This window comes from Crocodylus siamensis, chromosome 5 (assembly GCF_052110815.1).
Source record: "Crocodylus siamensis isolate JL-2025a chromosome 5, ASM5211081v1, whole genome shotgun sequence".
NCBI lineage: Eukaryota > Metazoa > Chordata > Crocodylia > Crocodylidae > Crocodylus > Crocodylus siamensis.
The window spans coordinates 137,810,918-137,835,159 of record NC_143399.1 but is presented as its reverse complement, the minus strand read 5'-3'; the positions used below and the strand labels follow the sequence as shown (position 1 = coordinate 137,835,159).

Sequence of the window (24,242 nt, the reverse complement as noted above, 5' to 3'; positions counted from 1 at the left end):
CTGGCAACACATAGGGGATGCACGCTGGTACACATGCACCCCCTGAGATTGGCGGTGCACCCCCTGAAAGAAGCACCGCCAATGCTGCCAGCTGTGTCGGCAAGCAGTCACCACTTGCCACACACCCCCACTCACTGCCTATACCATCAGCAGTGTCTGCAAGAGGTCGCTGATCGCTATGGGCCACTGCCAGCAGCATCTGCAGGTGGTTGGAACCCACCACCCATCCCCCCCCCCCCAACACCACTGTAGCTGCCTGCAGGAGCTCCCCACTCGCCGTCGCCACCCAAGGGTGGTTGTTGTACCCCTCCAGCCTCCAGGGGCACCTGTTGTTCATGCTTTAAAACACATCTTAAAAATTAAAACCATCTTTATGTGTGTTTATTTTTTTAAAAACAACATTAAAAAACTGATTACATCAAAAAAATTGGATTTAAATAAAAATTCATTTTCTTTTAATCATTGATTTTTATCCACCCTGGCTACTTTTGTCCATACTGGAAAGATTTTCTCAGTAATTAATGCTGTCATTTGAAATGGTCTATATTACATTAAGCATCTCTGTTCAAGACTACTATTATTATTTTGTTTTTGCACAAGTAGTTGGCTTTGTTAAGGTTGCCCCATTCTATTTAAGGCTTGAACCAAATATAACATGACCAGCAAGATAACATTTGAAAGCTCATTCCTTTCTGTCCTTTACAGCTAGTTATTGGCTGTATAACCATGAAGTAATGGCTGCCACTTTCATTCAAGGGCATTAAATGTAGACCTGACATGCTTAATTAAGCCTAGTGCTAATTAATTAAAAAGAGTCAGACACTAGGTAATAGCTGCATTGACAGTAGTTTTAAAAAAAGAAAAAAAAAAAATTCAATTAATAATCCACTTTACCATGAAAAAAGAAATGGAAGTAAACAAGGATAAAAGGACCAGTTACTTCAACAAGAGATGCGTCACTTCAACACTTGATGTTGCATCCTCTACATGCACAAAACAGCTGCTGCAAATCAATGGGAGCTGACTGTATTGCGACAAAACAATAGCACATAGGTCTAGATTTTGGCTGCATACACGCATTCAAAAAATCTGGGAGAACTCTCCCATGTTTTTTCTCCTGGTACAGAAATTTACCCAGAGCCACGTGTATAGACATTCAGATACTGAGGCCTGAAGAGTGGGAAGCTTTCAAGTGTTAATATTGTGCACCCAGTGGGGGAGGGGTGGGGGATGAGAGGAGGGAGGCTGTGCACATCTCCACATCAGGCTTCCTTAGTCTGCCTGGCAACAGTGGTAGCCGTGCATAGGGCAGTCTTTATTGAGCAGTCTGGGTCAGCCAAAGTCAGTCTGTGTTTCCTTGCAGATCCAGTCCTCCATCCTTTGTAGGTCTTTCTTTTTAGACACAGGAGGTCTGCTAGTTCCTTCCAGAGCCAAGGGGGCTGCTGTGCCCTTTTGCTGCCTTTCCTCTGAGATAGAATAGACTTTTGCTTGTGCATCCAGGATCACTCCTTTGAGGAGCAACAACTCGTCCTGAACTCCCCTCCCCTCCCCTTTGGGTTGTGGCCCTTTAGGGCCTCACTGATAAGCCTCCTGAGCCTGTCAAAGTCAGCTTTTCTGAAGTCAAGGACTTCTGTATTACTGACTGACTTGCAAGCTTTACAGCAGATGGTGAAGGTAATCAGCTTCCAGTCACTGTCACTCAGCTTCCCTTCAATTGTTAGGTCATTGGTTAGGTTGTCCCCCACTGCCAGAACCAGGTCGAGCAGTGCTTTACCTCTCATTGGCCCGTAGACTTCTTGCGTCAGATAGACCTCATCCACACACGAGAGAAAGCTTTGAGACCACTCAGACTTGGCTGAGCGCTCTTCCCACGAGATATGTCTGGGTAGTTGAAGTCTCCCATGACAACCATGCACTGGGAGCATGCAGCCTCAGCCTACTCCCTGGCAAACTCCTGGTCAAGCTCTTGATCCTGGGAAGGTCTGTAGTAGATTCCCACCATTGTGTCCCCTGTGCTTTGTTCCCCACAGATTTTAACCCAGAGGGTCTCTAGCCATCCACCCTGGGTGCCAATGTCGGCTTGCAGGGACGACGAGCTTTTCTTGACAGAGCTACACCCCTGGCCCCTTTTGTCTACGTGATCTCTCAGGGTATAACCATCTATACCTGTGGCCCAGTCATAGGTGGAGTCCCACCAGGTCTCCGTTATCCCTATTACTTCATTATTATTTGTGTTAAGCAGGACAGGTTCCTCCTGTTTATTCCACAAGCTCCTAGCATTTGTGTACCAGGCATGCAAGTGTCCCTTTGGGGGCCCGTGCCTTGCCTACGCTCGCTCCAGGGCTGGGACAGGGGTGGGCTCCCTTAAGTGCTTCAGCCTGCTGGCTTTGCAAGGATTGCTCAGCAGGCCAGCACTGGCAGTGACCCCCCCCCATCCCCCAGCGGGCTTAGTTTAGCCCGGTGGAGCAGGTCAGCCAGGCTCGCTGAGAAAAGCCTCCTCCCCAGCAGAGAGAGGTGGATGCCATCCCTTCCCAGCAAAACTTGAATTTACAAATTAGCATTAACATGATTCTGTACTATTGTACTGCAACGTTCCATTACTACAAAACTATCCAAGAAGACAGATAATGCAACACCCACTTGTTTTCAGACACCTTCTTCTGTCACAGACCTGGAAGAAACCGAAAGGGCCATTTAATCCAATACATTTCACAGGTACAGGATGCACCATTCCTAAAGCATTTCTGATAAACAAAGGAGATTAAATATCTTCCTTAGGGACTTTATTTCACTGCTCTACTGATGGTTTGGAAGCATTCTTGAAATATAAATTAAATCAGCTTTAGTGCACACAGTGATGGTAGGATATGAGGCAAAGGAGGTCATTTTCTCTCGTTCATCTTTTCGGAAGCAGTTCAGATATTTTAAAAGCCACTATCACATCTTCCCTTAATCTCCTTTTCTGCAAGCTGAACGTTCCTGGCTCTTTCAGCCTTTCTTCATGCAGCTTACACTCCAAAAACACTTACTATCTTCATTGTTTGCCTCCAAATCCTCACCAAATTCTCTACTTCCTTCTTAAAATGCAGTGCACAAAACAGAATAGACTCTAGCCAAGGCCAGACTAGGGCCAGGTAGAGCAGTGCATTGTGCCTTACAATGCTTCTGTTAATACAGCCAAAAATTGCACTTGCTTTTCTTGCAACAGCCATGTGGTCCACCCTCACCTCCAGAACTTTCTTGGCAGGCCTACTGCCAAGTCAGCAACACCCTGTTCTAGAGGAAGAATACAGTATCAGAGAAAGTTCACAATCACTTCTCTTTCAAAGTAAAGCTATATTTCTGGCCAGTTTAAGAACAAAAGGCAGTCACCTGAATTGGCAAATACAACTCACTATGGAAGCAAAGCCCTGCTTCCTTACTCTATGCTGCTACTCTTTACTGGAGAGGCTTAAACTAACATTTTGGCACCCTGGGCAGGGGCAGTGAAGGGGAGTAAACAGCTGTTGCAGCCTCAGCACAAGCTTTCCAAACACTGGATGCTGCTGCTGCAGTGGTAGCACAGTCTCGCTGCCATTCTGGCACCCCCTCTAGACTGGATAATGCCCTAGTAACTCCTTACACTACTGGTCCAGGTAACAAGTTGCATATCACCTTGGCATCCCTCATGCCTTTGAACTGCTACTTAGTATTCCTCCTATGCTCTTGGGCTGTTTACAGACATTTAAAAAAAAAAAAAAAAAGAAAGAAAGACAGCTCCATAGCATCTGTATGGATAGGGCACTTCAGCGGGGCTTTTTAGCTCCATCACCTATTGGATAAAAGCACTAAAAAAGCCTCACTAAGGCACTTGATCTATACAGATATTGGGTAAGCTGGGTCAAAATAACACAATGCCTCTTCTGGGCATGTGCTGAGCTTGGCATGGCAGCATGTAGAGTTTAAAGTAAAGAGCTTTTTGTGGGGGCTGGGGGGAAAGTGGTGTGCTTTTTTATGTCTGTAAGCAGCTTCTAAATGGTAGATAAGTAAGTCAGGGCACTGAAGAAAGACATGCATGCTCACTGAAAATTGTAACAGATTTCCTTTTGTCAGGTTATTAAAGATATTTTCCACAGCCAGTAAAACTTTAATTATAAAATTAGACTACAGTTGTCATTAAAGTCACTTTCCAGAAATCCATACGTAGGAATATATCCTAAGAATCTTGACGTACTCACTTACTACTCTTCTCAGCATTGCTGATACGACTTCAGCCCTGCTACAGCATGGTTTACAAATATAAAAAAAGACAAGGGAAGGCTGATGAAATGAAAATAATAAGCTCTTTTAAGATGGGTTGTGCAAGGAGGCAATAATGACTCAACAGCTTACAGGCAGAAGTGTCCCAAGACAATTATAAACATTCCTTCATGAGACCACACTTTACAGAAACATTAATGGTCCACTGCTAATAAAATGAAACTAATATAGAATAATTTATAGCTTATGTTCATTTGTTGTTGGGTTTTTTTATAGGCTAACATCATTTCAAACATATCTAGTAATCTAATTTAAGGAAACTATTTTAAATGTTGTCCACCTAAAGATGAATGCATAATACCCTGACTGATTCTCAGTCTATACAAGCCATAAAAAATTTCCAACTATTAAAAATACTGAAACTGTATATAGATGGGAGTCTACTGTTCTAAAATTTTTGCTACTCATCCCAGAAGATTGCTCACTCCCTTTCAAAGGAGCTGGCAGTTTTCTTCCATTTACCAGAATGTGTGTAATTGTGTTTACTTTAGACAGAAAATGTAATGTTCTCAAGATCAAGCAAGCTAATGTCTGAAGCACAGTCATATCCGTTTATGGTTGGTCATCATTTCTTTCAGAGCCACAGTTATTTAAATAGAAAACAAACCAAAACAGACCACCCTTTACCCATTTACAGTGGACATTTTCTTTCTGCCACACGCATGCTCATTCCTATGCACCAGTAAGCTCTACACAAAACATAAGTGCAATGTGAGTTCCTGCATTTTGACTGGAGTAGTTAACTTGTAAGCTGCTGCTTCCCTTCACAGTAATTTTAAATTAACATTCTTCCAGCGTTCGTTAAAAACAAAATAAAACACAGCCTAAATGATGTGTCATGATATTACAATAATTGTATTTGTTAAAGGATTCTTGAAAGGATTCTCGCAGATTCTTTTGTAGACAAGCCTACAAACTTCACTTCATATATTTACTGATACAAAAAATCATGGACTAAATATAGACATTGGATTTATGGCACATTATAACCTGCCTGCCTTCCAATAACCCTAGGTAACCTCTCTACACTTTCCCAGCTACATTCTATCACTTGGTCAGCATTCCCTGCTTGTCACCCCCACCCACCTGTCTCTCGCATATCATCTCCCATGCTTCTGATCTTCACTGCCACGCATTTGCGTTTTCACAGATCTGGATTTTGCACATTGCCTTCTACTCCACCCAAGAGAGCACACAAAACTCCCGCTGCCTGAAAAAGGGTGTTTGTGCCTGAAAGCTTGCAAATAACAGTTTGTCCAGCTATTTAGTTGGTCTAATAAAAGATATCAAAGAACCTTTTCTTCCACTCACAGAATAACACTTCAGAGATGTAACAAATCTATCTGGACCTATCTTCTATTTTGCAGAGAATAATGTGATGATCTGATTCAGAACAAACTATTTGACTTATTTACAGTACCTCAAGTGAGCAACTTGAAGATCTCTCCAAGTCCTCTTCAACATTCACGTTTGTCACTCACAAAAGCGAAAATAGACGATGGGCAGATCAACCAAATTAATCCATATGACATGCAAATCCTGACACCATATAATGGCCAGCATGTTCTATTTATGGTGCTATTTATCAAATACATTGCATTCTATAGAAATGTCTCAGTGTATCATGGCAAAGTTACTTAAGTAATACAATGGGCTGATCACAAAAGCCATTACATTTGAAAGGGGTCTTCAGCACGAGGTCATTTTCAATTTTCAGTGAAGATTCTAATTTCCGTAGAACGGTTTTATACGAGCACAGGAAAGACAAGTCTCTTCTGCTACTACTTGCAATAGGAAATATGTCAACCAAATGCAACCTTCATTCAGCAAAATGATGCTTACTTCTCAGTTTTGCCAGTCTGAGGACTTCCAGAGGTATAACCAATTTCCCTTAGCAACATCAGTTGCACATGTCTGACTATCTTCCATAGAGGAAGAAAGAGGGAGAAAATAACCTGTTGAGAGGATAAGAGAGGAGAGACTTCAAACCTAAATTAAAATTTGCAGGTGGAGAAGGAAGCAGCTGACAAAGGTCTCAAAAAATGTTTTTTTAAATGCTACTACCCTGACCAAAAGGAAATACCCATTGCATTGGAGCTAACAAAATACTCAGCTTTCCAAAGTTACCAAGATCGTCTCTACTGTCTATTCAACAGCATGGCAAGAAGAGATCTAGCAAAGTGTAGAGAGCACCCTGTTCAAGTTCGCTGATGACACCAAGCTGTGGGGTAAAGTGAATACACTGGCAGGCAGGGACCACATCCAGGCAGTCCTGGATAGGTTAGAGAAGTGGGTGAACCTGAACAAGATGCAGTTCAACAAGGACAAGTGCAGAGTGCTGCACCTGGGGAGAGGGAACCAGCATTATGGTTATAGATTAGGGGCTGACCCTCTGGGCAGCACAGAGGCAGAGAGGGATCTTGGAGTCAGGATTGACTCCAGGATGAATGTGTTGCCAATGCGACAAAGCAATAGGCAGAGCCAACCGCACCCTGTCCTGCATCAACAGGGGCATCACTAACAGGTCCAGACAGGTCTCACTCCCCCTCTATACTCCAGCTGCGGCCTGACCAGCACCGCACTGTGTCCAGTTCTGGGCGCCGCGCTTCAAGAGGGACGCGGAGAACCTGGAGAGGGTCCAGAGGAGGCCACTCATATGGTTGAGGGCCTCTGTGGCCAGCCCTATGAGGAGAGGCTGAGGGACCTGAATCTCTTCAGTCTCCACAACAGGAGACTGAGGGGGGATCTTGTGGCTGCCTACAACCTTTTCAGGGGCCACCAGCAGGGACTCGGGGAAAATCTGTTCACCAGGGCCCCCTTGGAGTCACCAGGAACAATGGCCACAAGCTGAGGGAGGACAGGTTTAGGTTAGATATTAGGAAGAACTACTTCACAGTAAGAGTGGCCAGAGCCTGGAATAGGCTGCCCAGAGAGGTGGTGCTCTCACCTTCCCTGGAGATCTTCAAGAGGAGACTGGATAGGCACTTGGCTGGGGTCTTATGACCCCTGCCAGCCCCAGTGCTCCTTCCTGCCCATGGCAGGAGGTCGGACTAGATGATCTGTCTAGGTCCCTTCCAACTCATTGATTCTATGAAAGTTGACAAGGAGCTGAAAGCTGTGTCCACTGAAGGATTTGGAAGGATGACAATTGTAAATCGCCAAACTAAGAAGAGAAGTTAACCGTCTGAATTGTGCAGCATCCAGGACACAGAAAACACTTAGGGCCTCTACACTTGTGCAGGTAAAGACATGATAGGATCTCAGTGTGTGATCCATACAAATCACACCTCCTGCCATGTCACCAATGCACAGCAGGAGGTGTGCTTGTGGGATCATGCATAAATCCCATCATACCTAGCTGTCAGTGCAGTGGGAACCCAATGATAAGCTGAGAGGGCTCCAGCTGTCGGGCACTGCATACACCCCTATGGCAGGGAGACTACAGCTGCTACAATCTCCCAGCCACAGGGGTACTTCACTGGGATCTCTCAACTCTTAGGAGTGCATGGGGCACCCCTGCAGCTGGGAGACCACAGCAATCATTGTCTCCCAGCCTTGGGGGCACCCCACACATGTCCAGAGTTCAGAGATTACAGCAGTGCCCTGCAGCTGCTGGGATCCAGCACTTGTAGCTGCAGGATGCTAGGTCCTGGCACTGCACAGTGCTGCCAGGACCCAGAGTCCACAGCTTTTGGGTGATGTTGGGGCTGAGAGTCATCTCAGTTGTGGGACTTTCAGCCCTAGCTGCTCATGGTGTACCCCTGTGGCTAGGTGCCCAGTCAGCTGACAGGCCTCCTACTCACAGGTGCAGATCCTGCTTCATGTGCAAATTCAAGCTGGATAGCAACAAGTTATAAAGTTAGTACGCGTTTTCAAAGGTCTTACTTTATACCTGGTTGGATCTTTATTGCACAAGAGGTACTTTCCACATGTAGCTTGTCTCAGTTAATTGTGCAATATCTGTAACATGTAAAGGGAGCCTTAGACGTACACTTTTTAGTTCAAATTTTCATGGGTTATAAAGAACTTCTACCCCCCCTGCAGTTTCTTGGTGAGTACACTTAATATCCAAATGAGATTCATTATGTTCCAATCCAACAACACGTGTAGACCAGCAACAAAAGTAGTCCTTGTGTTTACATTTACTACTTCTTATGCAGCTTCCTCGTATGCCAGTAAATCAGCAGAAAAAAAAAAACATGGCAACAAAACCATGAATGAAAAAAATATTCTCTATTCTTTTACTTTGATCACAATGAATTACTGATTTTAAAAGCTTCTAGGAAAAAAAAAAAAAGATTCGGAACCTGTTTCTTCAAATCATTTTATCCTACTAAAATTCCAAATCAACCTATATTTAAAATAAGTAAATTGACTGTATAACGCTCAGAACAACCACCAGTCTAATCTCTGTATCAAGGCCTTCTCCCAGTCCAAAGTAACTTGGCACATGGTGGCAGAACGCTTAATTAGGTATTGCCCAATAACATTCTTACATGCAAAAGCCCAAGATTTTTACTTGTAGCACATAGCATGGAAATTATTTGCAAAAGAGTACATTAATCTTTAGCAGATCTATCACTACAGCATTAAAAAAGTAAGTTAAAGCAAACAAGCCTAAAAGGGATGACATGAACCCTTCTTACTAGTATCTCTCATATTTCGAATGTTTCTGCCCATTAGGGTGCAGAAGAATTCTTATACAAAGAATTGCTTTTGAAGGATTTGTTTGTTTAATACCTTTTATAACTACCACCGAAGCTTCAGTGGGAGACAAGCTAGTCCAGGGCTGTTCAGATCTGGTGAGGCAGTGGGCCCCAGATGACACCAGCATGTGTTGCACAGGCTGCACGCTGTGGCGGTGGGCCCCTAGGACCCCCTCACTGCACAGGCTGCTCCAGCAGCATGCAGACCACCATCCTCAGCCATGCAGGCTACATTAGCAGGACCTGAATCACCAAGGAGGCAGCTGGATGTACAGAGCCTCTGGGCCGGGCTCCTCCTGCCTCCCACCCAGCCTGGCTCCAGCAACTACGTGCCCCGCAGCCCCGGCCTGGCCCTGAGGCACCCCCAGCTCCGTGCGAGAACTTACCTCGTGACTCCATCCACCACACAGGTGGGCAGGGCACGGGCCATGCTGCAGCTCCCCCGGCCATGTGCCAAGGCAAGGGGCAGAGCCAGAGAAGAAGCTGCACGTGCTGTCCCCAGCTGTCCAGTCAGGTGTGGCTGGGGCAGCCCCACACCGCGCAGCCCTCGGGGCAGCAGCAGCAGGACCTGCAGGGGTAAGCAACTCCCTTCCCCTCGCTGCCAGCTGGGGCCCGCGGGCCAGCCCTGCCTGCCTCACCTCGCCGCCAGCTCCATGCTCCGTGCCTGGCAGCAGCTCTGCTGTGACTCTGCCCTCAGCTACGGCGGTGGTGCTGCAGTGGGCTGGATAAAATGGCTTGGCAGGCCTCGTGGTGGCCCACGGGCCATATGCTGGACAAGCCTGTTTTAGACTGTACTCATCAGCATCAGGGAATTGTAATACTACGTGGAAGAAAATGCAATAGAAAGCTCTTTAAGTATACTGTTCATATAGGAATTCATCCAACATGAAGCCAATTGGGTTTCTGGGGTTAGGGGCAGGATAACATCAAACAATACACAAAACTCTATTTGAGTCTAAGTTAACATGCCTGTCAAAACCATAGACTCTATCCAAACTGATAAGCAGGGATCCTGGTTCTCTCTGATTTTAAAAAATCCCCAGTTTTCAGTTAAAAAAAATTACCCCAAATCCATTTTTTTCATGATTTAAATGAAACACCACTAATACATAAATATTTGCTAGTGGTGTTTCATTTTAATCATGGAAAAATGTGAATTTGGGGTTACTCTTTTTTTTTTTTTTTTTTAAACTGAAAATTGGGGATTTTTTTAAATCAGAGAAAACCAGGATCCCTGCTAAGTACTTGAACTTCCTACCCATGCCTTACAGAAACAAAAACATGCGGACTAATTTCTGAAATGATGTTTCCAAAGTCCTGGCATTTTTGTATGTTAAATCTCCAATACTAGAAAAACTACCCAAAGACTCAAATATTTTTCTTCAGTTTTTTAAGTTTTCTTCAGGAGAAATGCAGTTGTAATTGTGTGTGTTCACCTGTAAACTTGCAGTCCTTTCTTTCTTGTCTGATCATCACAATATCCTCCCCTGGATATCCTGTACCCCACTCTCACAAGCAAATGTGATAAAGGTTGTAGTTGTGTTGGTCTGAAAGCAAAAGTAGTCAGTATGATAGAGGCAATATCTTTTATTAGACCAACTAGATAGTTGCAAATATATATCCAATAAGAAGTTTCATTTTTACCTGCGTGAAATTTTACAATCTTTGCATTCTCCTTTGCCTGGGGAAGGGCGCATGAGCCCAGAAGCTTGCAAATAATTTTTTTTTTTTTTTGCCACCATCTATATGGTCTAATAAAAGATATCGCCTCTACCACACTGACTGCTTTTGCATTTTAAATTTGTCCTTTACATGGGAGGATACCTATTAAACTGAATACATACACTATATACTAAATTACAGCTGTGTCTACACTTGGAAGGGGAAGGTTTTGCTCATGTGCAATACTCACAGCTTGGATATGGCTTAATGGGCAGAAACTGCTTTTCGCATCTGTACATATTTACACTCACACTGCTTCTAAAATAAATTGAACAATAAACCAGAAGGCTCACACCTTCACTGAGATTCTGGAAAACTGTCTGCTTAATCTGCAGGGAGTCTGAGCCATTGGTACTGGACACTGGGGACAGACAAATGGGTTCCAGATCTCAAATCAACATGGCTACAGATTGCAAGACAAGGGCTATAACTAAAAATCAGTTTAGATTCCCAAGGCTTATTACACCCAAAGGATCCAGTCCCCTGGTAGCAGTGATAAACCACCAAAATTATGCTGGTATAAAGTTATTCCAGCCCACCCAAAATGAAGGAAATTGTGCCAGCAAAAGCCCTGCTAGAATAATGAATGTAAGTCACAAATAACATCTTCATACCCCCAGCAGAGGTAAGCCAACAAGTGTGCACTACAGACCTGCCCTCATCTCTGAATTCTTCATATGCAGAGAAGGAAATAAAAATGATTGCTTTCTAATGCACATTCAATGCTCTCCCTCTTCTGATCCTCCATGAATTGCAAACTTTTTCCCAAGACTAATTTTGATGCCGCTAAATTAACCACTGTTCTGCTGTATATTAAATTACTTCTAAAATTAATCAGAAGCAGCTGTTACAAACATGCTAAAATATATTACCTATACACTATATCAGAGAGAACACAATAATGCAGTTAGGTGGCATTTTCTTTTACTTTTAAGAAATAAATAAAAAAAGGAAGATTTTGCTATCAATTGTTGAATCTCAGAATTGAAAAAAAATAGTGTAGAACTACATATGCTCTTTAGTTTATGGTACTGTAAATGAAAAATGAAGTCACTCTGTTGTAACCAACATCCTGGTCTCTGAGGCTTAATTAGTGTAGCATTAAAGCTTTTGATCACTGGCTTTTAGAAAGAAATTATGTTTTTAAGAAGTCTTTAAAACACCCTTAGGTAAATCCAAATGAGTATCATATAAAATGCTACACCAGGGACATGCATGCCTAGGCTTGTGCAAGGCTTCGGATATGGGGCCGCTTCGGACACTTTGACGTCCAAAGCACCATGCCCAGAGCAAACCGCGGGCTCACTTAAAATGTCTGAAGCAGTTCAGAGCTTCCGAAGCACTTCGGAAATGCTTCGGATACTGAAAGTGAAAATTAGAAGAGGGAAGGGGAGCGGGGTGGGGGGAAGACTGACGTGTAGGTGGCCAGTGAGAAGGATTTCTCTCTGGCTGCCTTTCCAATGACAGCATCTGGGGGGGAGAGACGTAGAAACAGTATAAAAAGCCTCTGTTTGGAGGTGTGCTGTGCCTTTTCCTAGCTTGTTCCCTCTCAGGTACTGCATGAGAAAGGAACCCTCAGACACAAGAATTTCAGCTTGCTTTACGCAGTAGTTGAACTTGCCTGCTCCTTTTTGTTGTTAGAAAGGATTGGGTAGGATTTAGCTCATCTTAGCTTAGCTATTCAATTACTATTCAATTCATCTCTTTGAATTTATATTTGCTCTTTTTTTTTTTTTGGGAAACTTTGAAAAAAAGAAAGCTGTGTTTTCCTTTGCAGTGTGATCCATCACTGTGCAAGGAGGCAAACAGATTGTGCACATGTGCACAAACACACACTATAAAGAAGAAAATCAGATATTCACAGAAGACAACAGACAGGCGATAAACAGCACACAATTTTTACATAACTCTGAACACTGAAGCAAACAATTGAAGAGGGTGCAGTGCACACACACACAAGAGGGAATAAAAACACAATACAAAAGGACTGACACACACAGAGACCTTTTAAAGCACAAGAAAAATCAACATGAAGCATGCTGGAAAGGGAGGTGTCAAGCAGTGGAATCACCGTCTCCTCCACCCCAATTTCATCTCTCAGCGTGAGCCTCCCACTGCCAGAGGAGGAGCTGAAGCTGGAACCAGGGATGCTGAGCACGCTGGCTCGAGCAATTCTGGGGACTGAGGGAGAATCAGAGTTTATGCTCCACACCCCTCAAATTTCCTGTAGACCCAGGTCTCCTCCAGAAAGCAGCACCTTGGAGGAGGTTGTGGAGGCAAGTGGCTCAGCTGAGGGAGCTCCTCCTGCTGTTGAGCCTCAGCCTGCTGAGGCGTGAGATAAGGCAGGATCCTCATCCTCAACCCAGAAGCAGGGGAGTAGTGTAGTGTGGGAGCATTTTGAGCTGGCAGATGATCTCAGGTTTGCCATCGGCCAGCACTGCCGAAGGCACATGAGTCTTGGCAAGGATGTGAGACATTTTTCCACCACGGCGATGCTGCTGCATCTGAGGAGGCAGCACCCATGTGCTCTTCTTCCTGCTCAGCCTGGCACCAGTGCAAGTGTGCCAGGGAAGTCCCCCACTCGCTCCAAAGCCCCCTTCTCCACAAAGCAGAGGCAGGCCACCTTGGACAAGTGGGGAAAAGGTGGACAGAAAGGGGGATGCATTCCCAAAGCAAGTGAGATCATCCAGAGCATTGAGGAGATGCTTTCTCTGGATAGCCAGCCCTTCTCCCCACAGGCCTAATGCCTAGCCAATGATGCTAGGCTCTTGAAAAACAAAAACCAAACAAAACATCTTGTGAAATGAAACAATGGTTTTATAGTACTGGCTTAAACCAAAGATTACTTTTTAGCGCTATACTGGACACCAAAGAGGGTTGCATTTTCAGTAGGTAACTCTCAGTGCTTTGTCTGTTGTGCTTATAAATCAATAGAGAGGGTGTTGTAAGGCACAAATACCAGTTTTTTTCCCACTGTTCATGAAAGTATAGAGCTGTTGGCAAAGTTTGGGTAACATGCAGAGTACAATGAACTGCAATGCAAGATGACCAATTCTAAATGCACAAATACTGCCACATAATACAGAATTATGAAAACATCAAGAGAAGTATAGAAGAAAATCTGAACCTTTCTATATGAAAGTAAACTGAGTCCACATTGCTACAAAACCTCAGAGGATCCTAACCTGGGCAACTAATTATCAGCTACAATGATGATTATTATGAGATCATAGCTGAAAGCTTTTTTTTTCCTTTTTCTTTTTTTTTTTTCTTTCTTTTAAATGAGAGAGAGGCATTTAAGGGCGAGGCAAAGCAGTTGGAAGAAGTGATATATATCCCCAGATCCTGTACAGAAAGTCTTTCATATACACATGCAATAGAAATGAGCTTTAGGTTACAAGAGAGACCATCTGCTTGTTCACTTTTAATATTTTTATTGGGTAAATGTTTACAGTTCCTTGTTCTTATTAAGAAATGTGTGCTTTCAATCAACTGGAGTGAAAGAAAATGAGTTTGAGAGCAATGGTCTCCAAAGTGGGGTGCCTGCACCCCAAGGGGTGTGCAAGGCAATCCATTGGGGTGTGGGAACAAAATATTAGAACTTCTATTTATATTTATATAAATATACATATATTGGGGGTGCATGCTCAAAAATTTTTTTACTGATAGGAGTGCGGGATCAAAAAAGTTTGGAGACCACTGTTCTAGAAAACCAAGAAAGAAAAGCAAGAGGATCTTTTATAAACCTCAAAGTCAGTTACATAAAAGAGAAGAGGGGAAATAATGAAAACCTGTAACAGATAATTCACCCAGGGCAAAACAAAATAATACCCCTAGTTCAGCTTGGGGTGGGATAGTGAGAGTCAAAGTTGGCAGGATGACCGCCCAGTTCTGTCACTGTGCACATCTGCAATGGTGAGCCACAAGTTGTCTATGGACTTGTTTTCTCTCTCTCTACTTATAAAAAAAAGTTAAATTTTTCACAGGATTAAATCTATACTACATTGGCACTACATTATTTAGGCTGATTGTTCCAGTATACCTTGATTACTTGGTGGTTTTTCAACTGACTAGTGTAGTGTAGAAAAGCTGCAAGTCAGAAATATAGAACTCTAGATGATTTTTATTTTAAAAAGTTATTCCTGCCTGACCTAAAATGTTTAATGAAAAAAGGACTTCTCTCTCACTCTGAACATATTTTAATGCTCTGCACCAACTTCTATTATTGGCCCAAAGGGGATTTCTGTATGGACAAACAACCAGCACCAACCAGCCATACAGGAAGACAGCAGTGGACAATTCCATGGTAAGGAATTTGGAAATTATTTTGCGACAGAGAAAAAGAATCCTCAGGGTGCCAAAGTACAGAGTTCAAATAAATGATTGAGAGCAGCTTTCACATCAAAACCCAGTGCAAGTCCAGCATTTCCTCCTCTTCACACCTGCTTCCATTTTCACATATACCTGAGCATTACTTTGTGCCAAAAAAAGTGTTGGTCCCCAACTATCATCAAAAATTGCAATTCTTTAAAAGAACAAGCAAAATACAGAACAATAGCTAACACTGACCACAGATCTGCCTGAGTCTTGGTAGAATTTGTTAATTTGAGTTTCAAAAAAAAAGGGGGGGAGGGGAAAACAAAACAAAACAAAAAAAAACACCACACACAACTTCCCCCCACTAAAAACAAAACACCAACAAACAATAATAAATATTTTGCTCTGCTTAGCACCACTTTTAGAAGAGTCCAAGCTACTCTAAAAATAAAAAAATAAAAAAAGTTTTTAACACCTCGAAAAGTACCGTAAAGGATACATGATATACAGGCTCTTCTACACCAAAGTGGTTATACCTGGTTAATAGCGTATTGTGAGAATCAAAGTTGCATACTGCCATCCCTCACCAGTGCCTGAGCTTCTTCTATGTAAAGTCAGTAGCAACAGCAGAATCCTCAGAGCATTTTGTGCAGTCTGTGGCACTTCGAGGGGAGCAGGCTGTTTTGCTTGTTTTTGTTATGAATTTCCATGGCAGGAAGGGGGAGGAATTTTTTTTTTCAATATAACCACTTAAGATAAAAAAAGCAAGAAAACCTATATTCAACTGAAAGGGCAAAGGAAATGGGCAGAAAATTTTCTTACAAGTGCAGGGGTGCTGGACCCAATAGTCTGCAAGGTCCCTTCCAGCCCCTAACATCTATGAAACTATGAAAAGAACTGCTAGAAATGCATGCAAATATGAACAACCTGACTTACTAGAAACAGGACTAATAAGACACTTAGGACTTGTCTATAATGCAGGAGCCACATATCTCAGATAGGAAGCTCCTGGGCATGCTCTGTTTTCCCCCTTGCTGCTATAGGCACAATCTAAACCTGGCAGTGCACCTATGACACCACTGCAAGGTCACTGTCAAGCATGCCATGTCTCAAAAGCACACCCACGTGGATGCCCTGAAGCATCTTCAGCAGACTTACAGGTGGGAGGGATGTCCTCAGGAACTGTCAGGCCAGCACATGCCACTGCTGCAATGCAGGTGTATACTTAATGAGCAAGAGTGGCCAGAACTTTGGCTGCAAATCACATCCAAAAGTTACCATCTTTAGCAACATTACCAAAGTCAGAGGGAAGAATGCAGTACCACAACAACTTCTCAGCACTTTACTTGGGGACTGATGGATAGACCAAACCCTGTTCAGTACGTAATATTAGAAAGGGTTAACAGGATGAGAAGAAATAGCTCGATCTACCTTGCAAGTGCTGAACAACATTTTACTTTAAGTTTAAAACTTAAAAGTATAAAAACACACATAACACTTGTTATCCTCTCTTCATTATAGTATCTACAGGTAAAGCAAGAAAGGCACACTATAAAGAAAATTAAATAATATACATTTAAATAAGGCATCCAAACCAAGCACTCTGCTAGATCTGAAACTGATTTTCCCAGAGATCACTGGGGATTTGGGTCAAGCATTTAGTTTGTCCCCTTCTTCCATAAATACTTACATGAGTTAACCAGGGTACAAAACAAAACTATGTTGTAAAAGGGTTTGCATATACTACTGATGGATTAATCTTCCACAATATTATTGCAGACAAAAAAATACTTGGTTAGTTTAATCAAGCTTTCAAAATCAAGCTTGCAATGCTACAGGTAAATGATCTGTTTTTAATTAAAACTGCTACGAACAATACTCATAGGAAAAACAAAGTGCTTACAATACCGCCACACTAAAACCTGTCTCACTATAAGCTGAAACTCTTGGTTGAAACATAGGTTAATAAGTCATGTCCAATAGCACAAGAATCTTGGAACAGTGGACAGCCACAGCCTTTGCATCAAAAAGTTTATAAGAAAGTTCTGAGGCAGTAGCAAAAAGACTTCCATAAATACTTACATGAGTTAACCAGGGTATAAAACAAAACTATGTTGTAAAAGGGTTTGCATATACTACAACAATCCAAACTTCCCTAATTTCATTTTTTGGAAAAGTACCACTAGTATTTGAAAACTCAAGCACATAGTTCTACACTTCATATTCCTCCCATATTCCTGGGAGGAACAATTTATTAGGTTTTAATTATTTCTATTCATTCAGAGAAACAATGCATCTTTCTGTTTTAATAGCTGAAAATTATTTTTGAAAGAAATATAAAAGTTAGGGAAGTCATCCCCCTCTTTTGCCTTACTCTCCCTATAACAAAAGGGCAAGATGAATTCTCAAACAAAAAAGACATTTATTCTCCCAAGAAAAATAGAAAACCGCTATAAAATTAAGAACGGAATTTTAAAAAATTAACTTCTTGATAATTTGCTGTCACATCCAAAAAAGGATTAGATTATTTTATAGACTGGCACACATGGGAATTAGAGACTTGTATAAAAGATTGGCTAAGTGGATCAGTGTCTAAATCAAGCATAGTGATTTCTACTGATCTAAGGAGGAACTGTTGGTTCTCAACAGCTCTGAAGGAAATCAAGCCTTTCCTCCCAATTTAAATGAAAATAAAAACAGTTGACATAGAAAGTCAACTTGTTCTTTCTGGTAAATGCATGCTTAAGTTGATAGAAGCTGGACAGCTTTTGTTGTATTTTTGTTGTAAAAAAGGAAATGTTCCCTTACTACTGAAGTTTATCCATCCAGGGGAGAGAGAAAGACACCCCTTTTCCCCCTACAGTATTTCAGGATGGATTTCCCAGAACACTGCAAGTATAATCTTCACTGCAGAGTTAACCTGCACTATCTACCTCTCAAGTGAGAGCAGCCAAATGTGCAAAGAGCAGTCAAGTTTCTATGTTCATAGTAGTTGCTGCCCTCACCCAGTAAAATACATGAAACTCGAGAGGTTTTCCTTTTCTGAAAAAAAAAAAAAAAAAAAACACAGGTAAGTGAGTTGCCTGCAGGTAACAGCTTCTGATAACAGGGATTCTACAACCTCTGTAGGTAATACCAAGTTTAAAATTTCCCTTATTGAAATTTAAAAAAACTTATCAGTCCTGGTTTTATTCCCAGCAGACAGAAAATAATTGATCACTATCCTGACCACAAATCACCACTATGCCCTTTTTCAATTTGAAGACTTCTCAAACCCCTCTCAGTCATCTCATCTCTAGCCTGAATAATCCTAATTCTTTCAACCTATTTCTTCCTCATGTCATGTTTGCAAATATATTATGCTATTTATCTGTATTTAGTTTTTGAACCACTATCACTATACCACTCTAGCTTGTTTTCTGTACTACTGCAGTCTAACTAGTCTCTCCCTATTTAGGTTGATATTAAAAAGATTTTTCTTAATAAAAAGCAATGAAGTACTGGAATGCATAACCTGGAGAAGTGGAATTTCCATAATTGAAAGCTTAAATGAAGGTTAAAGAAACATTCATCTGGGTTTGTTTGGAGAGGGCAGATCCTGCCAGGAGCAAGGAGTTGACTAGAAATCCCTCCCAGTCCTACGTTTCTAGGATTTTGTATTTCTTCCATCCTACAGGCAGTACTTTGTACTCATCTTTCTTTCATTTCATCCTACTTATTTTCACTACCTGACCTCCGTGAGTTCACAAAGATAACAGCCACAAAGACAATGGGGAGAAGGGGAGGGGTGGCTCTGACCCCTACCCCACGTGGAGTGGGGGGTCCATGTCTGGGAGCCACTCTGAGCCTGTGGGGGTGGGCTGCTCAGGAGCAAGGCAGGACACTTCAGGAGCCGGTACTGCACCCTCTCCCTTCCAAAAGGCAGCTCCACACTGCACCCCTGTCCAGTGGCCCCGGCCTTCCTTAACTCACTCTCCTAAGTATCCCCATCCCCACTGGGTAGACCTAAACCCCACCCACCCTACCTAGATATATGCCATCTTCATGGGGGTTCACAGATATAGACTGTGCATGGCATTGCTCTTCTCTGCTTTCAGCCCTACATGCAGACATGACAGGACTGCATGACGACTGCTGCCCAGTGGTACCCTTGGGGGGCTGCAGTGGAGCTAAGGAGCTTGGTGTGCCCAGCCTGGCCCTGGCAGTAGCATGGTTTCTCCCCACCCCCCACCAACAGCATCCTCCAGCCATCTCCAGCTGGGCAGGTAGACAGGGACAGCACTGGCCTCTGCCAGCTCACCCAGGCTCTCCCCAGATGACGAGACACCAACCTCATGTCCCTGGTGGCACAGGGCAGTCACAGATTTGTGTTCCCCACAGGCTTTGAGGCCTGTGCTGAAGGGATGGAGGATAAAAGCTAGAGAGGAAGAGGGTGGAGTGACAGGAAGGCAGCATGATGCCAGGAAGACAGAGACACTGGGGTGGCGGCAGAGCTCACATATGCATGGGACAATCCCTGGGTTCAGGCTGGATGCTCCCTCCACTGAGGGACCTGGCAGAGCTTGGGCGGGGACTGCATTCCCAACCAGCTCCATCCTGCCTAAGAAACCTAGGAGAGTAGGGGATGACAGGGCAGTCCCATATGGTCATCCTATAATAGTTGATAGTTTTTAGAATTTCAGTAAGCTAAGCTACAGTTCCCACCAAAAACTGAAGAATTTGTTCATCCTTCACACACCAGGGAGCTGGGAAAAGCATTGGAGGATTATTGGATCCCACGTGGGCACTGACTTGTTGAGCAAAATCCAACAGTCATGGTGTTTGGCCAATATACCACTCCTCTCAAGTGGAAAGGCAAATGGGGGGGGAGGGAGGGGAGACACCACACACAGGATTCAAGGCAAGAAAAATACTCAAGTTAATTTTGCATTGAAAAACAAGCCCATAAGATGACAACTAAATCACTGAAGTTATTTACATTATTCTCAAAATCTTACACCTAAAATTCAAGCCTCAGTGTTTGTAACCCAAAAACAAAGCCTAGCACACCATCAGATATTACTTAGTACTGACTTCATTCAAACAAAAGCTTGTCTTGCTATTTATTAATATTCCCTACTGTTCTATTAATGCAAGACTAGTGCAAGGAATGAAATTAACAAAAAGCCTGCCAGAATTTTAGAAGATTTTCATATATCTCTATTACTGCTCTTCCATTCCTTAAAACTAGGATTGCAGCATTAAATATTGAATAATCTATACAATAGTTTTAATACCATCTTCCAATTGATCATTTCCCTTTCAATATACAAATCACACACCAGTTGCTCTCTTCCACAGATTTTAAACACTGCAACATTCAAGCACATCTTAACAGATTTGCTTTGCCAACTGCAACATCAGCACTGAACAATGTACCAAGCTCTAAACTTCTATTTCCTACACATTTCCTCTACTGTAGTCCACAAACCAGTATTTGTCTAAAGAAGCATGTTGTTAATCATGTGGTGCTGGCCTTCCACTGTTTTCAGCTACAAAAACAAGCTAAAGAGTATTTGCTTTTTCCTCATAGTACTTTTTTGGTAAGCAATCACTGCAGTTGCCAGAGATCTGAACAATACAACGGTGGGAAAATGGGAGAGAGAGGGAAAGGGGTCAGTGTTAAGCCACACTTCTGCCAATACAAAAGAGTAGACTCTAGACAGTCACTCTGATAATGTGCATGTTGTATGCACATCTGGAAACATAAGAAATTACTTACAATTGTGTGACTTGTAAATAACCTGTATTATCTTTAGACATGAACAGTTGCAAATTACTGCCAAGAACCAGGTGGTAGCAGCATCTTTTAAAATAGGATTTATATATTTTAACTCTTAATAGTTTGTTCAATAAAATCACGCTCAAGATGTAGTAAGATGTTTTTTCCTCCCCACACCCTCGCTTTTTTTTTTTTTTTTTGGGGGGGGGTGGAGGATATCATTTTTAAAAATTGTGGAAACTGAACAAACTCTATCCATAATATTCAATTGCTTGAGGGTGAAAACAAAGTCACCCTTCCAAAAGAAAGTGTAAAGTCCAGACAAAAAATCATACTTGAAACTCGGAAATGAGCTGTTTTGTTTATACATGCTGGAAAACTGTTTATTATTAAGTAGATTGAGTTTACCAGTTCTTTTCAGAAGGTTTTACTATACAAGAGATAACCAGCACTATGTAACTTGAATTAACTGGTAGTCAGCTGCGTACAAACATGCCAGGCTGAGCTGAGATACTTTTTTCACAACACATACAGGTTTTCTGCCCTCTACCTAAGAGAGGTTTGTGGAGCAACTACACTCTAAGTACAAAGGCCTTAGCTAAACTACCAAGTGAATTATCTGCCAATTAACTGCTATGGGGCGGGGGGAAAAAAACAGCCTAGTATACACAAAGCCACAGATCAGACTATCCACTTCAGTCTTGCCAGGTGTAGCTCACATTTAGACTAGTGGCAGAGGCAGAACTATGGATTTCATTACCTGCCAAAGCCAAGTCACACAACTATTTAAAAAAAAAATATATCATTACTTGTTATTTTAAGATTTCTTTCCAAGAAGTCTTCATTTTGTAAGATATTACAACTTGTTCTTGTCATATGCTGGCAGCAAATGAGGCAATCAATTATTATTTGAAATGTTTTCAGCAGTTTGCAACCCTAAGTTTATATTCTGGCTTACCAGACTGCATAATCATTTTCAGACTCCCAGATCGTTACAAATTAGTTATCCATCTACTAAATCTACCTATGCAGTAATACTTCAGACCTCTGAGGTGCCAAACATTTACATAAAGATTAAAGAAACAGAGATTTCTTCCTATGTTTATTCTTTTTTAAAACCTCCTCATCCCAGTTACCTAGTCAGTCTAACTCCCTCTCTGAAATAATGAATAATAAGAGTCACTGCCATACACTTGTATTTATCTGGCTAGAAAACTTTTTTTAAATGAATAACAAAATAAAGTTGAAATGCAAAAACACCCCAGAAGTTAACCCATTAACAACAGTAGTCAATCTTCCAGGTTATTTTGTTCTCCATTTACCCCTCCCCTCCCCCCCACTATTAAATACAACAAGGTTTTTTCTCTCTTGTACTTATTTACCTTAGAATTACCTTCCGTGTGGTACTTGGCACAAGATCGAAGCTGAGTCACCCAGTATTGTTTCTCTTTTGCATCAGCAGCTAGAAATGAGACACAAGAGTGCATAGACTGTACAAAAGCCAAAATAATATTAAAAGGGAAAATAAAATAAAACAAGTTTTTTAATTTGATAGCTCTCTAAAAGCTTTCCTAGGTAAAATTATAGAGTTATTTGTTGCATATAAAACTTTGTAAAAGGTATTCCATATGAATACATTTAATTGGAACAAATCTGAATGATGGTGCCTTATACCAACATAGCTAGTATTCCTGTATGGGAAGTTAGGGTTTGCTACCCCACTGCATCAGTTAATTTGTGGTATGCCTATATGTACATCTTACCCCACATTCGGTACAAAGTGGTTTGCTCCTTTGTTAGCATGGAGGTACCTGGCATTTACCATGGGAATAAAAGCATGCACATAACATAACAGCACAGATTAGATGATACACTGTACATTCAAACCCTAGTTGACATGGTAGTACACTTGCTCCCTGGTAGCACTAGTAGTGCTCATGACTTTTCTCTCTCTATGATGTGCCAAGACATCTTGGGAGGCTTTTTAAGTAGAAAAAGAAGAAAGCAAAAAACAAGCTTCCCACCTAAAGTATTAAACATATTATAGCTGGCGACTAGTTAATTTTACCCTAGCAACATTTTAATCAAACACAAAATTAATGGACTGGATATAGCCATAAAAATCGAGCCAACCAATTATACTGAAAAAGTCCAAGTCAGATTTCCAAAAAGCCATATTAAAAAAAACCCACAAAAAACCCAAGTTATTCAGAAACCTAATATTATCTAGTAGAGAGACAGAACAGAAAAATTTATATAAAGATCCTATAGTAATATTATCTTGTCAGTATTTGACAGAACTAGAATATGATAATAAGTTTCTCAGCATTCTTTTTGTATACTCTCCAACCTATCAACAGATTTGCTGCTGTTTCCTCTAAATGTACTGTATCGGATTGTGGGGCTGGGGGGGACGGAGGGGGAGGGGCGGGAGGAAGGAAGCCAGGCAACATCCCTAATTAGATTGTGTTGTACTAAGTGAATAATGAAGTCAACTCTCTCATCCTTTGATTCAAAATAGGGTGCATGGCACTATCAATTTGCCATTCTCACATACACGCCCACAGCAATATATTTAAAAATATGCAGTAATGTAGCCATTTATTGGACACAGCAATACAAAAGGCAGGAAGGATTTGTACCTTATAGACCAACCAATATATATGCATACATGCATGCCTCTACATACATAGATCTATATAGATCACACACACAAATGTAATCTATATCTATGTAAAAATACGCACACACATGCACACGGTAAATAGAGAAAGCACAAGTTTTCATGAGCCCAGCTCAGTTCAACAGATGCTGTGAAAGGACATGCATAAAAGCAATATATAAAATGGAGAGACCAATTAAAATGTAAAAACTAGAAAGGGTGGAGGGAGGAGTCAGTGTTAGGGGAGGCAAACACAACAATATAACCAATATAAATTTCAACTTGTTTTTTTGTTGTAGTTAAAAGGAGGGAGAGATGGAAAACAGCTTATAAAATAGGAGAAAAGGCTAGTTTTACAGACATATTTGTATAGCAACTAGTAAATGTCTGTACCTCTCAGCTTATACATCTCTCCATTAGCAGAGTATACTACCAACATGTGTGGTGCTTCATCACTAGGAGATATGATGGCTCCAGCTAAAGACACGGCTCCTCGTGGCTTCTGATTTTTACTTTGTTCATTCACAAAATACTGCAGAATCCCAGTCTCAAAATCCAGCACAAAGTATCTGTGAAAAAAAAGATAATAATGATTAAAGAAAATACTGAACAAGGGAGTTTTCAAATGTAGTTGGTAAAGAGAAAAAAAAATTATAAATTTGTTTAACAGAGAAATATTAAAAACTGAAAAAATATTTAAAACTAGATGAAATAACAAAACCCCCAAATTTATTAAGGACTCATGTCCCTGGCAGGTGTCTAGATTTATAGAGGG

At 41.7% G+C, this 24,242-nt stretch overlaps 1 protein-coding gene across 1 annotated transcript in view; it reads right to left on the bottom strand.

Annotated features, from left to right (window-relative positions):
* OSBPL10 (oxysterol binding protein like 10) overlaps positions 1-24,242 on the bottom strand; it is a 205,437-nt gene that overhangs the window by 127,740 nt on the left and 53,455 nt on the right. Inside the window, exons 2-3 of the mRNA XM_090046463.1 lie at positions 23,861-24,036; positions 22,188-22,267 (exon numbers count right to left, since the gene is read on the bottom strand). Coding sequence (XP_089902589.1) covers positions 22,188-22,267; positions 23,861-24,036 — 256 coding nt within the window. The remainder of the gene's footprint in view (positions 1-22,187; positions 22,268-23,860; positions 24,037-24,242) is intronic.